Below are 16,440 nucleotides of genomic sequence, written 5' to 3' on the forward strand. Positions count from 1 at the left end.
GGTAGTTTTTGGCATGCAGACAGCAAGCTGGGTTTTCTAACTTCTGCAGACACTGCTACTTACAAGGGGTACATCTGTCTGGACTCTTGCTGTTACACTACACAGGAGAACAGATGATTATTTTTGTGGCACACAGTATAAAGAACAAAAAATGTACAGCCAAACAAATAGCTGTTTGTAGTAGAAATAGTGATAAATCTCTTCTGCAGACACTCAACTCCAAAGAAGATTTTTTTTTTTTTAATTAATTTTTTAGTATTTACTGCAGGACTTGATACACAGTAACATAGAGACATTTGTATTCACAAGGCCTGAATCTTTGTTTTCCACATTAGGAATTATTCTAAAGCCAGAGGCCAAAAGATTATGCAAATTTTGGTTCTCATCCAAGACATCCAAACATGTGTTTCATTGTAGCTTCTAAAAGCAACTACTGTGTCAGTAGGAATTATCATGGTGGAGCAGTCCAACGATCAGTGTAGCTCATTGTCCTGTCTTTTCTGCAGTACCCCGGAGTGTATAGAACTGTTACACTATGCGTTAGAGTAGGTTAGAGAATTTCTTCTGGTTCCTGTCCATGGCTTGAGGAATGAAAATACCATCACAAATTTGGTTAAAATGCATTCAGGTCTCCCGCTGATCAGTCTCTCTATTCATATTCTTATTTGTGACTGTTTGAATGGTGAACAATCATGTGGAAAAAAGTTTCATAAGCTAATTAAAAGCTATGTAAAATGCATGTAATTTTATGACAGATTAGCTAATCAAATTTTCTGATGCTTATATCAACATTAAAAATAGGCACAAATAAAATGTTTATATCCCAAATAGATCCATCTCATTCTCTCAAAACATGTCCTGATACCTTTAAGTCACACATTATTCATTGATTTACATTTCAGGTAGTTGTAGTTTCTACTCATTGATCCTTACACTTGTTAATGCTTCCATTCAAGAAGCCCAGGAGAGAAATCGATGAGCTATCTGAATGCACGTCAGATCCTGGAGCCATGAGTTTTCGGTAGTGCTGTTCCTTGGAGGAGCATATAGTTGATGTACAGCTGTCTCAGCTGTTTAAAACAACCTGGTCCTTGAAACCGGTAGTTCTTATATTCTGCTGAGATCGCTTTTAAGCAGATACTGTATTATATTATAGTTCAGTGCCAGGAACAGGGCTTTGGGAATGCTACTGAATGATTTTTCATTTGGCTTCCTTAGCCTGCCTTTGATTCTAGTCTCAAAAGTCGTTATCCCACCTGGTATTCCTAAGCCCATGTGTGGCCCACATGTGTCATTTTAATTTGGTATTGGAAACTAGCAGTTTACATACTAGGGTTTTGATTACTTTTTTTCCCAGAGTTGTCATATAAAAGATAGTAAATCAGTGTACTGACAAAACACAAATTAATTTGTCTGGGGCAAAATTAATCTCCCTTCACCCGTTGTCCCTTCCGTGATCTTTCTGGTCTCTGAAGCTCTACTACAGAGGACTTTAGCCTGTGAAGTGTGTAAGCCTACTAGCCATAACCCAAGTTCCCTTACTTAGTTCTTGGAAAGGTTGACGATGATCATCTTGCTGAGACACACGATTTTTTACAGATATGATTTATTTGGGGGTTGGTTTTTTTTCTTTTTTTTTTTTTTTTCTTTTTAGGCATTATTTTTTATTTGATTGTCCCCATTTCTTTCCTTGAGAGGCGGTCTTTCTTTCATCATAGCGAGGGGATGCAGGCTTAGCAGAGAGAATATTTCTTATTCCTTCTGTTTCTGGACTGGTGCAGAAGGTGTCTCAATGCCACCTCAGTGCCACACTGTGTGAGATGGCCTGTACTGTACCTGCATCGTGTTTTTGCTCTGAAGCTGTGGAGAGACTGGAAGAGAGATTGTAAAGGTGTGAGATGCAGCCTGCTGCCTGGGACAGCACAAGCTTGCTATTTGAGGCAGAGCAGGTAATCCAGAAGCAGGTTCACACACTTCAGAGTCAGAGGAAGGTGAATAAACAGGACTGATCTCAAAAGCCTGTTTTTTCCAAGCTGTGCTTTTATTGCTGTCTTGCCCACTTCTTATGCTTCCATTGACAGCAGGCTGTGCTGGGAAACTTACCTCCTAGTAGTGACTGTTGTGACCTGGTGAAAATGATGTAGAATTAAATATGGGCTTGTTTCTTAGCTTCTGTATCACACCTAGGCTGTTCTGGGCTCTGGGCTGGTCTCATCACAGGACTGCATTTTTGAGAAAGTTGGGTTAGCAAGCTCTGCAGTGTGCCCAGGACTAGACCCAGGAGCCCAGGATGGTAAAAGAAGCAGTAAGGAGGATGTCCAAGGAAAGAGTTGCACGGCTTGAGTTTTCGCTGGAAAAGGGCAATTGCGCAGTACCTCGGATGCAATGAATTTGCTCGTTAATAACATTCTGTGGCTGGCGGGAAGACAGTTGGCTTTGGAGAAGCAATTGCTTCCCCCTGCTGGCTTTTGTACAACAACTGCAGCTAAACTTGCCTGACCAAAACGGTCTTTGCACTTGTTTACAGAGGGATAACTTTTATGTGTTCTTGTTTGGGATTGATTTGTTTGTTCAGGGTATAAAAATTCCTTAAAACTGAATGAATAGGTAAATGGGAGGTGTTTTTTCAAAACTCAGCTTCTCAAGTGACTGCTTGTACTGTCTGCATTGCCAGGCAGTCCCAGGGAAGCAGGTGAACAAGAATCATGGGGAGAAGTTCAAGGAAGAATAGTCTCAGGGTGGTCTGTCCTACTGGCAACAAATTAAGTGCTAGTTCCACTGAAACCATGCAGAAATGTTGGGGGCGGGGGCGAGAAGAGAGGTAGTCACAGAAGTTCAAGATTGATTTTAGTTGACTATTAAACCCAAATTCAGTCTCAGAAGCATGGTAAGATATGGCTCACGTTTACAGATTGCCTGTTGTGAGAAATGCTGTTAACAGCTTCTTCCCATGTTTGAGACTATGTTCTAGGGGTGTGTGCATATATGGTATGTGTTTCATCAAACCTTTAAAAGCTTTTTCAGAGACCATTTTGCCTCTCCAGTAAGTCATGTATTACGTCTTTGTTGGATTTTCCTAAATATTTTAGCTGTGAGGGGAAGAGTTAGTGGTGTAGTCACTGATAATTAGTAAACAAAACAAATAGTAAAAAGACAAACTGAGGAAAAAAGAATGCATCGCTAGCTACAAGATAAGTAAGCCATGGAAGAGAGGGGGAAGTGACTATAATCTAGAGGACTTGCAGAAAACCAGAGGCATGTCCTTGACTGTTTGTCCGTTTGCCAACACATCGACTGTAGTCAACATATAATGTACAAGGTGATCTTGACCTTATGAAGGGTTAGGTAAAATTTTGTTGCACCATAGATAGGCAATGGGAAGTTTCGTGATCTGAATCAAAGTATCTTTTGAAGATGGTTAGGGTTCTGTTGATTTTGGGAGTTGTCCAGAATTTGTATAAAAGCGTACCCATATTGACAGACTGAAGAGCGTTGCAGCTTTTTGAGACCACGCAATGAAACGTGATACCCAGGTAAGATTTCAGAAGAAGAGTCCTTTAAAACTGATATACTTATGTTTTTATACGTGCAACCAATCAGCTAGAGTTTTAAACTGTATTATAGGTACTTGAGGAAAATTTCTTTTCAAACAGCACTGGTAATTTAAGTTGTACCAGCTGTTGAATTATGGAAGTTGTCAGGATTATCCATTTTTGTACACAGAGCAGGAAAGGGTAATAGTACTGTGCATTTCAGTAGGTGACACGGCACGCATATAGTAAATACAGATCTCACTAACAGAGTTTTTTTTCTGCTAGTGGTTTGCATTATGTTATTGTTCATACGCTTATATGCTGCACGCTACTAAGTTATAGGCTAGTTTATATGCTACAACAGTGTGCAATAGAGAATTATTTTATCACTTATTTTCTTACCAGAGGAAGCCACTAGGTGACTGATTATTCAGGTTACGTGGAGGTGTAGTCACAAAATTGCTAAAAAATGGTGGAAGTACTCCTTAAGCAGTGGATACATTGGTGTGACCAATGGAGACTGAGGAAGTGGAGGGAGAAGCATGTTCTGCCAATTGCTTTCTAGTTATAAAAACAAAACAAAACATGCTAAAAGCTTTGTCTTGAATTTCAGTTATTAGTTATTTACTTGTTTTGGCACCCATGGTGTATTACCTGCAGCCTTTAAAATCCTAAGAAAGTACTTGGTAGAAAGAAGCTGAAAATACCATGAAGTTTGCTCGTTTTCTGTGTCTAAGTAAAGACAGGAACTAGTGGAACTGGGACCAAACACTTAGGTGAGCTGCACCTTATGCTATCAGGTGTGCTTTAATATTTGCCAAAACAGCTCTTTTCCAGAAATTTTGGAAGGAAATGTGCCACTTGCATGCTTGTATGCGTCCTAGCTGTTCCCAGGTTTTGTTACACAGTGTCACTGTATGGAAAGTTCTAAGGCCTCTTCTATTCAAACACAATTTATTTGCTTTGGGAATATTTGTCATGTGTGTAGCCAAAATAGATAGGGTTTATCAGCTTTCCAGCTCTTACCCTTCATCTTAATAAGCTCTTCTGTGCATTTTTCTGTATAGTAAGTATTAATTCAGGGCAGGAAGATGAGTGAATACTCCTTCTCTTATGGAGTTACTGATACATGATACTAAATTGAACTTCTGATTTTCTGTATAACAAGATATATCTAAATGTAAAGTAAATATTTTTATTTATTTTTATTTAAAGTTAGTATAGCAATAGCTGTCTTTTTCTAAAAACCTATCCTGGAAAGAAGGGATACTGCCCCTCTAGATGTCCCTGTTTCTCTCATTACGTGCAGAGAGCTTGGGTGAGTAGCACACTGGAGCTTAGTTCTGAGACAGCTAAAATTAGGTGAGAAAAATTCTGTTACTAAGGTTCATGGGGAGAACATTGTGACACTTTTTAATGCATAGTTACTGTTACTGAACAAATGGAACTACAAAAGACACACACTAAATTCTTGTAAAGCAAAACCATTGCAGCTCAGGCTTCTATTCAAACTCCCAGGAATGATACTGGAATAAATTGAGTATATTTTTCAATATTGTTATAAGAGAATCACTGGAGAGGAACTTACTTTTGCAGGTTTATACAGAAATTCAAGCTCTATCTTCTCAGAAGTCCATTGAATGTTTTCTCTAATCTTAATGCAGTTACCAAGAAGAGCACAACAGACAGCCAGGCCTTCTCTGGCAGCAGTGAGTTGGAAGAGGTAGTAGTGAGTCTGTATGAAGAGTTTGACATAACCTGGCCATAACCAGTGTTTGCGGTCAAAACATAAGGCGATGATCCTCTCTTATCCTATTGTTGGTATAGTTTTCCACAGTGTGGATATAATAAATGAGGAAAAAAGGCAGGAATAGTGACATCAGTGGCAGCAAGGAAGGTACTGGATTGACTCCTCTGCTTTCTTTGTTCTAGAATTCCAGTAGTGCTTCGAAGAACTCCTCTTTCACTTGTGACAAAGGATCACGGTGAGTATTTCTTCAATATTTTGTGTAGTAGTGTCACATACTGCTGTGGTGGGTTTAGGTTTTGTTACTTGTGGTTGTGATTTCTGTGAGTTCAGTCTTCTGCAAGACAAGTCCTGCTATGCAAGGACCATTTTTACAGTCCCTGTCTGAGAAAACAACTGGGCATATTTAATGAGCTTACTTTTAACTTAAGGACTGTAATCTTCTGATTATCCTATTAAGAAGGACAAGGTAAGGTGCCTGGTTGCGTCCTCAGCCTGGAAAAGGAGGAGAAGGTAGAGTAAACAGTATCTGTAGACTAACCTGTGAGGTTAATTGCATGACATTGGTGTCTGCTGCAGTTTGGGGACTGGTTTTGGATTCACTTCAGTGTTACTCAGAGCAGATTTCAAGATGGTATCCACCTGCAGTGTTTTACGGATCATTGGTGAATCTACCAATTTGTAAAGCATTTGCAGAATTCTACAGAAAAAGAGATTTGTGCAGACATAAGTACCTATAAGTTTTCTATTTAACTCCCAAATTTGTGGCACTAGTGTTTGTCAAAGTTGCTTGTATTCATTTTACTGCTTTTCTACATTATTGGTTGCAGAGATTTTTTTTCACTACAGTTTTAACGTGAAGAACTCTGATGTTTGGCTAACTCCGTTTGTGTACTGAACTGATTAATTTGAGCTCTGTAGGCATTTAATAAGTTGTAATTGTAATGAAAATATTGGAAACATCAGATGCTTGACTGTATGAATCCCAGTTGCAGTTTCTTCTCGTTGGTATGCTATGCTTGTTCTCAGCCGCGTTGCTCTGAACTGCCACATCTAATTTCTTCACAGAAGTGCAGACTTTGATCACATTATGGAGGAAGGCTATGAACTTGACCTCACTTACATCACAGAGCGGATCATCGCTGTATCCTTCCCTGCTAGCTGTTCTGAGGAAACTTACCTCCACAATCTACAAGATGTAACCCGAATGCTCAAATCCAAACATGGGGATAATTACTTGGTATGTGTAGGATCAGTCTTTCGTGATACATCATCTTCTGTCCTGCAGGAAGACCACTTGTAGGTCCATGTATACCATTATAAACTAGAAGTCACTCATCTAAGCTTCTTTGGTCCACCTTTACAGCTTTGCAAGCAAGAGCAAGATTTTCAGTAGTGGTTTAAGCTGTTAGGCAAGGACAGATATTAAAAGCACTTTTCTGCTGGTGGCACTGCAGTCTCTGTTGTGATAGCACATAGTCAAATGCTGTAGAATAATTGCACTGACCGTTTTCATTGTCCAAAGCATGCTTTTAAAAGACATACACACTGCAATGTGGAGTGTGTTCTTTTTTTCTAGCAGCTAGCTACATCTGGGTCCTCAGTTGGGTATCTGATGGTCTCTCACCATCATGTCTTGGCTGTCTCTACTATATATTGTGAAACAACATATAAAAGTAGGGTTGCTGTTTTTGTATTCTGTCCAGCTCATTCTCATTAACTTGATTTAGATACAATTTTTTCCTGCTGTTTAGTTTTCTGTAGGAAATTCAGTTGTAAGCAAATCTATAATAAGCTCCGTGTGCAGTTTTTCTTTTTTAAGTGATGACCCAAACTGCTAATGTCCTGTGCTGTTTTCGGGCTAGTGCATCTAAACCCTATGGCATGTATTGTCTCAGCTTGTTCTATGAAGGCGAATTTCAAACAGGGCCAGTATTTTATTTACTTTTTTCTTCTACTGTCTTTTTAGTTAGCAGTAACTTTTAGTGTAAACTATTAGAATCAAATCCACAGCTTCAGGACTATGAACTTGACTCACAGTGGACATGAGTTTCTGGAGAGATTCCACCTAATGATTTAAATAGATTGTCTTTCACTCACAAACCGAGGTGTCATAGATGCATTATGAACCAGCTATTGTCCTCAAGATGCCCTTGTAATACTTGTAATATGGTTTGATGTCCTCTGAATGCCACCTTCTTGCCCTTGGCTTCCCTTCCATCAGACACTGGTAGCTTGTAAGGCACAAGATACCAATAGTTTGAAGGTGACCTGTATGTAAAGCTTTACTGATTCACATTCACGTGTTCTCAGTGGCCTTTCCCATGTGACAGCAGTGTTTTGGTATTTGTGAAATAAGCTTGTAGTCTCAGTCCAGTTAAATCTCACTAAATACCTGTTTGTATTACAAAAATCTGACATACGGTAAGTCTTGTTTAGGGTGCCCTCTCTCAAAGTGGGATTGCAGTCAGTTTCTCTTGCAAAGTTTGGATTTTTGATTTTTTTTGGTTTTGTTTTGGTTTTGTTTTGGTTTTGTTCTATTTATTTGTTTATATTCTAATGAGTACTTTGGAAATCATGTGGCTTGGTCAAAAGAAAGTTTGATGCTGTCTGCTCCAAGTATGTTTCTGCAAATTTGCAAGGTAACCTGGCAAACACAGCCAGGTTGTAGATCATTTGTTTCTCATGTTTCAAAGACCCCCTTCAGTCTGCTCAAGAGGCATGTGTATAGCAGCAAAAAAAAACCCCAAACCAACAAAAAACCAACCAACCAAACCCTCCAAAAAGGTATGCAAGTGAGCAGTTCTGCTGAAGTTGATGAGAACAGTTTTACTCTTTCATTGGGTCAGCGTCTCAGCTAGCAGAACATATACTACAAATCAGCATTTAGCATTTCTTACCTAGCTGTTCTCCCTCCAGATTTTTACATATGTTAAACTGTTGCCACTGCAGTTGATAGTGAGGACAGAGAAGGGGAATGACACACCCAAGGAATTGGGTGAGTGCATTGTTGCCTGTTTGAGTCTGTTGTGAAGACCGTGAACAAAAAATCACAAGTAAAACTCATTTGCTCTAACAGCAGAGGATTATACTACGAGAGTCTAAGGACCAGAGTCCTTTATGGAGAGATGGAAGCCTGTCTATAGTTTACAGTAAATTTTTGTCTGCTTTGTTGTCCTACAAAAACAAAGCTTCCCAGAAGGCTTTGGTTCCTAGAAGAAACGTGACTCCAACAGAGTCCAGCAGTCTCCAACAGAGAAAAACTTCAAAACTGAATTTTTGTAGTGTCCGTGTAGTACTTTCATCAATTTATTCTGTTTGTATGTGTGTGGCCTTGGTCAGCAAGAGGGAAATCCCGTTATGTTGAAAAATTCAAGACAATGTTACTCCAAAAGAATCCAGTGATGTGTCAAAATTCCTGTAGTTGTAAAAGCCTGTTCTTTAAATGCTGATAGCCTTTAGAAATTGGCTATTTTAACAACCAAGCTTTTATGTCAAAAATAGCAAAAGACTTTTTCAGTCATAGAATAGAATCATAGAATCATTTAGCTTGGAAAAGACCTTTAAGATCATCCAGTCCAACTGTAAACCTAACACTGCCAAGTCCAACGCTAAACAATGTCCCTACGCACCACATCTACACGTCTTTTAAATACCTCTGGGGATGGTGACTCAACCGCTTCCCTGGGCAGCCTGTTCCAATGCTTGACAACCCTTTCGGTGATGAAATTTTTCTAATACCCAATCTAAACCTCCCCTGGTGCAACTTGAGGCTGTTCCCTCTCGTCCTTAAGTTATTGTTTTATATTAATCATGAATTAAGAGTCTCTGGATTAGACAGAGAAGAGAAAGAAATGAGAGAGATAAAATATTCCATAATACATTTGTTAGAAAATAGTTTTTGAAGTGGCCAAAAACCAGTAGCGCATTGATATGCTTGCTTTCCTGCAGCGTATTTTCATTGACAGGTTCTTTCTGTGACAAATGTTTTATTTGAAAACCTAAACCTTTCATAGTGAAGAGATTTAAAGGATAGAACAAAGCATCCTTTTATTCCCCCCCAAATTCTCTTGCTTACAAAGGAATGCATATGTTATTGCAAGATTCAAAGGCTTGATTCCAAGTGAATGCTGTTTTACGCCACTACTTCCAAAATGCACGCAATGCAGACATCTGTCAAAAAGCAAAAACAGTTTAAAGGACACAATTTCTGTGTCAACTGAAAAATTCAGTTTGCAAAAATAAATTCACCATTGTGTTACCATTTTGACCAACTTCATCAGTAATGTATTTGTCATGCTATTTTGACTAAAAAGTTTGCCATGCATTGCGCTTGTAGGAGAGGAGTAATGCTCAATTGTTCAGATATTTTGAGCTTTTAACCCCCAAAAATCCATTATAAGCTTGTCTGTATACTTGTCTGTATACTTATGCTCATTTCCTAAAACTGAATGTTTTGGTGTTTAAAACAGATAAATATGTATGTTTTTTGCAGTGCTTCTAACAAGTTTTATTGCAGTGATTATTACTTACGGTTGTCAAAGCAGTTCTCTTGATGTTGATTTACAGCAGTGAAAAATGAGCAAGCTACCTTATTTCTGTCAGCTCCTGTACTAGTGTGCTGCAGTTACGTTTTTGTATCCACAGTGACTGAAAGGTAATCGAATTTTTTTCAGGAGCAAACTATTCTAAATTAGCTCATTAGTTAGAGAGGTATCTATGGAGGGGCGTACAGAGCAGCTGATGAACAGTAACTCATTTATGTCACAGGCGTTAGGAATCTGACAGTAAATACAATTGTCTAAATTCATGGTCAGTTCTTTTTTAAAAGTGAAACAAACCCCAAACCCACTGCTACAATTTATAAAAAATATTTCGGTGGTTACACTGTAGTCTTAGCATATACATATTTGTTACTAGGTTAGACTAATGTAACTACTGTGCATTTTCTTGGTCTTGCATATGTAAATGATATGGTAATGCTTGTGTGGTGGTGTTGCTTTACTAGTTGGAACTATTGGTTAATTTTAGTTTATGTCATGTTTTAGCCACCTTCTCTTTTCCCTGCTCTTTACGCAGCACAAGGCTACCACTGTTTTCAGTTTGGTCCCACCTGGTAGAAGAGTTTTGCCTGCCTGCTCTCCCAGTCTCTCCTCCTTAATGGAACGGGTTGTAGGCTGGTGAATTGTTCCCCAGTCAGTACTTTGTGTCGTATGACCTCAGTACATCTTTTGCTTTCCAAAATTGCCAGCTACATGCTGTTTGTTTCTGTTCTTTGTCGTTTAGATTCTCTATTTCTGGTCATCTGATTAAGGAGCAGACAAAATCTAAGACCCTTTAGTACCTTCATCAAGGTCTCTTCTCCAGCTAAACATTCTCCTTGTTTTTGTTCTACAGTGTTGCTGAGCATTCAGCTGAGTGGGAGAATTAATATTGTCTTAATAGTACGAGTTAATGTCCCAGTTCAGGATAAAATCATATGGGAAGGGGGATGTTTCCTCTCTGATGTGTATAAGGAAGAAGGGTTTCTTTTTTCACCTACTTCTTCTATCTTACTTCATTTTTATTCTTTAGATGAGGCCCTAAAATTTAGGGCAAAAACATTTAAGTTTCGTAGAACTAAAGGCTAATGCTCGTCTTTCTTATACCAAAATATAAGTAAGTAGACCTAGGATATGCCAAAAAGGGCCTAAAAAGGATGAAGTTAATCATCTATTTATAGCATGTGCTTCTCTTCAAAGACTTTTGCGACCTCTTGTTTTGTTGTTGTATGTGAAATGTTGGTTCCTGTACCTTCTGGTCTCTATTCTGCACTGACAGGACTCCTGGAGTATCTCAGTTTGATCTCTACTCAATAGCTTGACAGGGACTTGGGTACAGCAGCGTCTTCAGTTTGGCATCTCATCCAGCAGTGACAAATACCCATCACGAACAGGGCCATATGCTGACATACAGGAATTTTAAACTGATCTTGCATATAAATACGACAAGAAAGATGAATAAAATAAAGTTCTTGCCAAATAGCACTTTTTTTCTGTGCGAAATTTTTGGTAATTCATCTCTTAACACAGCTTTAACACTATTCTTAAGAATTCTGTACTGAGAAGTACAACTCTCTACTAAATTGTTTTGCAAATATTAAGACTGCTAGAAAATTACAGACATTTCATTTGTATAAGACACTTCTGTTTTCATTCCTGTTAAAGTACAGTTGGTGTTTCTGGAAGGATAATAACTATAGTCTTAATTGCAAATGTTGATACATCATCCTGATCCAAAATAATATGGACAGTGCACATATGAATTTTTGATTGGCATTTAGCTCTTCAGCAGTAATCTGTTTAAAATGCAAACCATATATTGGACTAAAGACCATGTTCCTCATCATATAAAGATGTTTTATGCTTTCTTTTGGGGTTTGAGGTCAATAAAAGTTGCATATACCCTTTATGGACAATATGATGTGTAATTCCAGAATCTTATGCAGCTTAAAATAGAAGCTCTTTTCTGGGGTGCCTTGTTAATTTGGGGGTTTCTTCATTCTCTGGATTAATTTCTTGTTCAAAAAGCATATTTTTTCCTAAAGAGAGTATAGTGCCTTCCTGCTTCCACTGTGTCCATGATGGGGTTGCATATTCAACTTATTTAAGTGCCCCATCAGTGAGCAGCAGGCACCAGCTCTGGAAGCGAAATGATGTAGTTTCTGTAGCCTGTTCAGTTCTTGGCTTCTTTGCTCAGACTGCTGCTGAGAGTGCTGGTTACGCCAAATGGGATGATATGCTTCAGAAAAGGGTTCTTAAATTGTCCTTGGGTAGTAGTAAAGTGTATAATGGACTTACCCCTCATATTTACTATTTTTCATATTTATGGTCCGTTTATCCCATTCTGGCAGTGTAATGAGACTTTTTAAATGATTATGAATATCATCTGTACTTAACTCATTGTGATGTGAAATAGCCACACAATGAAAGAGAATCTGCCTCTGGAGCATTGTTTTAGTTGTTGAGTATTGATATTTCAGCTTTTTGTTGTTGATTGATACTGTTTTAAAGTACTTCCTAATGAAAGAGTCAGATATACTTGTACACATTGCTTTATTTTTATTTATGTTCATTTAGCAGTCTATCTCTTTAACTGTTCCTTATTAAGCACTAAGTGTATGATAACTTACTGTCTAATGAGCTAGCAGAAGAGTTGGAAGATCTCACAGGCTAAGTTATAGTTAAATAGCTATGCCACATCTTCCCTGCGAAATTTTGACAGACTAATAATTTCTTGCCAGGCACTCAAATTCAAATGTTTAAGACTGTACCACCCTCCCAGGCTTTTCTTTGTTAATTCTAATGCTGTGCAGTTATTTTGCATGGTGCCCAGGTCTCTCAGTATACCTCTGACTAAAATAAAGCCATGTGAAATAAATAAAATGTAGCAGAATTTTAATTGTCCTTTTTCAAAATGTGCCTTTAGTTTCATCTTTAGTTTCATTGTATGATAACTGAATACCTAAAATACATTTGCTAGTGCTACCTGACTTCAAATGTTAATTTAGTTTAGTAAAACAGTAGGCAAACCTGAAGCCTTACCACTCTAGTTTCTTGTAATTATCATGTCTTTCGAATACAGCTATTTACTACATAAATTACGAAGTCTTGATGGTTGATACTTTTTTCTTTCTTTCTGAACAGGTGTTAAACCTCTCTGAAAAGAGATACGACCTTGCCAAGCTTAACCCAAAGGTATTGGTTGTCTTCCATAACATACTTCTCTTTCTAGTGCTAAATACAACTTAAATGGCCTGATAAGCCCTGAAGCGATGCAAGCGTTGAGATACAGAGTAAAAGAACTTTTGGAAGATGATAAAAAACCCCACATGCATCCCTTTTTATTTTTTCTGAAGTTCTGTTTTGTGTCTGTTAGGTCTGTGCTTTACATAGCTGTTCCTGTTGTTTCTTAGACTTTGCACACAGGACCTGAAGCCCCTTGTGACTACTGAAAAATTCCTATTGAGTGACTTAAATTTTACTCCAAGTATACTTCCCTTGTGCAGTCACAGGATACTAGGGTTTGTATACTGCAACGTACAGTCTGATGGCTCAAGCTAGTGAACTCGGTTCAGATATAGACTTCCCTTTTGTACTGTTTTCTCATAGTTGCTCCTCTGCACAATCGAGACGTAAGGGAGGGAGCTATTGGTGTCTGTCTTTTGCTCCTCCTCACCAAATGTTGTATTTGTTTGTTGTAAAAAATGATATGCAGGTACTTTTCAGCAGGTATTGTAAGGCCAGTATAGCACAGGTGTGTACTTGTAGCAGTATATTTACAGGGATATGTGCTACCTGAGGAAAATATTAGAAGAACTCTTGATTTTGACCTTTTGAATGCTTTATTGATCATGAAGGATTTAAGTTGCTCATGGTTACTGGTTTTGTTAGGGTTAACATATTATATGCGTACAATAATGATAGGTTGAGTAAACAGTATTATATAGTGACTAAAGTTGAATATAAAATATGAACAAAGTTTTGAGATGTCACATCTGTTGCACATGAAGGAAATAAATTGCAAATCACAAAATACTGGACCAGGCCAGTTAACATTCTTTGTTCTAATTTTGACCTCCTAAATATTTTACCGTTATAAAATACCTGAATTTCTAATTGGAAATTGTTTAAGAAATCAAGATTGTCAGTTGTCACTTGTGAGTGGTTGGTGGGTTTTGGGGGGAGGTTGTTTTTTGTTTGTTTGGGTTTTGTTTGTTTTTATAAAAGTACTAGTATCTTAAAACAAACAAATGTCCTTCTGTTTAAGAGACCTGTAAGCATATTTTAGTTACATCATGGCATTTGAATGACATGATTATCTGGGGTTGGAAAAAATGTGGAGAGTCTGCACCCTCACAGTTATTTGAAGACAGATTTTAATATGCAGTATTAGGATCAAAGTGTCTTTTGTGAATGTTATTCGTTTAATTGCAGATTATGGATGTGGGGTGGCCTGATCTCCATGCTCCGCCACTCGATAAGGTGTGCACCATCTGCAAGGCTATGGAGTCATGGCTGAACAATGATCCTCAACATGTGGTGGTGATCCATTGCAGAGTAAGTGAGCTTTGTGCATACACGTCGTCTATCAGTTTGTATTTGTTTTAAAAAACCTTGTCCTTTATTCTTACTCATTTTAAAAAATAAAAAAAGAAGTTTGCTCTGTTTTCAATTTTGGAAACTGTGCCAAATCTTCAGTTGATTTAAGTAGACTTAAATCCACTGACCTTGCATTCTTGTTACACACTGCTTTTTTTATGATAACTAAGGTTCTAGCCTCTGCTCTGGGTATAGCATGCAGTGATGTTAGTTCACTTCCTTCAAAGGTCAGCGCTGCTTCTGTGAGTGTATTTAGAAGCTTGAGGTTTTTCCAGCTCAGTAGCAAACTCTTTAGAAGCTTTTCATGTTTCGTGACATTCACTGATTTTGTTGCGGAATAAGGATAGGCAACATATCACAGATCATCCCTTTAGACTGCCTTATGGTTGTAGGAAATGAGGGCGTTAAGTACCTCCTCGGTATTTCTGATAGGTTCTAACTGCTGGCATCATTGCAGTGCCTTACAGCAGAGCTACCATTGTAAAGTGTTACTTCTTCTCCTTGCTTGCTCGTGATGAAGAGAAATAAAGAAAAGCCTGAATTAAATAGATAAAACAAATTCAGAACTGAGTTGGTAGCTGTGCTGGTGACACTCGAGGCAAATCTGTCTCTGTGTTACTGGTGGATGTTACTCTAAACAGAACGAGGGTGATAATGGGACCAAAACTTCTCTTCAAGTCAGGTTGTATAGTCCTGAGTCCTGAATTCCTTGCAGGGAGAATGCCATGATTGTATGAAACGCTATTGAATTCTTACTAGTTGCAGGACTGCAGCCAGGAGAATGACCCATACATGGGAGAAAAGAAGAGGGGGCAAAATATTCCTAGGTATTTTATATACAAATTGGTAGTGCATATTGTTGATTATTGCCTTTCGGTAATGACTTTAAAGTTTCCAGCCACAAAGATAGACACAGCAACTTGTATCAGCTGAGGGACTGAAATTGTTTTGAAATCTGTGAGAATTACTGCTTGGTAAATTGTACTGAATTCATGTCATAAGTAGTAGTTGTTATAAATCTCAGGTGCTGGGGAGGTAACAATGCCCAAACCTGTCGGAAACTCATATGCTTTCCAAAATAGATATTTTATAGCATTTCATGCCAGAAAATTGCAACATTGTCTAGACTTGTCTTGAATGATCTCTGGAAAAAGTAATATAAAATTAGGATAGGTGATACAGTGTTTCTGTTACTGGTCAAGATTATTTTGTTTTAATAATTTCCTCTCAGTAAGACTTGACAGGCACGCACGTAGAAATCCTACTTTGTGGTTTTTATGTCACTTGTCAGCCAGCTTGCATACATAGACAAGCTGCTGCCCATCATTACCACAATTCCAACAACACAGGAGATGCATAAGCAAAAGGGCTCTCTGAATCTCCTGTCTTAAAGTTTTGTTTCGTATGGGCCTTAAAATAATGCCCAATAATGTAATAAATAAGTTATCATTCCCTTTTTCCTAATACAGGGAGGAAAAGGAAGGATAGGCGTAGTCATATCATCATACATGCACTTCACCAATGTTTCTGCAAGGTAAGTTGTGAATAACGCATATTGTGTTTTTTACAATTAAGGAAACCTCAGAAAAAGATGCCTTTTAATTGTAGCACTGTTTGTCACCTTCCTGTTTGTCAGTTAAGGTTTGTCAGGTTTTCTTCTCAAAGAGTCTTGGAGCATGTCTTAAAACAGGCTGCTTTCATGACAGAGTTTTCTTGTGGTCCTGCTTTCAGCAGGAGGTTGCACTAGGTGACACCCCAAGGCCCCTTCTAATCCGAGATATTCAGTGATTCTGCGGAAAAATTCTCTAAAGGGTCTTTTGAGATGAATGAAGAAATGTGTAAGAAACAATTTTTATATAATGATACCATCTTTATTCTATTAAACCCACCTATTTGCCACATCCATCAAGTTGCCTCTCTTGAATCAATATACTATTCCTAAAGTAGTTAAGGAAAACAGTTATTAGAATCTGGAGTCAGTATCTGAATAGGGAATTCCTAGACATTGATCAAAGTGCAG

General features: G+C 38.1%; 1 protein-coding gene across 12 annotated transcripts in view; it reads left to right on the forward strand.

The window, feature by feature from the left end:
- The window catches only part of TNS3 (tensin 3), a 298,348-nt gene that overhangs the window by 167,843 nt on the left and 114,065 nt on the right, over positions 1-16,440 (forward strand). For all 12 annotated transcript variants that reach the window (XM_041118287.1, XM_030041615.2, XM_030041616.2 and 9 more), the window contains 5 exons: positions 5,466-5,518; positions 6,349-6,520; positions 12,966-13,016; positions 14,256-14,378; positions 15,890-15,954. In XM_041118287.1, the coding sequence (XP_040974221.1) occupies positions 5,466-5,518; positions 6,349-6,520; positions 12,966-13,016; positions 14,256-14,378; positions 15,890-15,954 (464 nt within the window). The remainder of the gene's footprint in view (positions 1-5,465; positions 5,519-6,348; positions 6,521-12,965; positions 13,017-14,255; positions 14,379-15,889; positions 15,955-16,440) is intronic.

This window comes from Aquila chrysaetos, chromosome 18, assembly GCF_900496995.4.
Source record: "Aquila chrysaetos chrysaetos chromosome 18, bAquChr1.4, whole genome shotgun sequence".
Lineage (NCBI taxonomy): Eukaryota > Metazoa > Chordata > Aves > Accipitriformes > Accipitridae > Aquila > Aquila chrysaetos.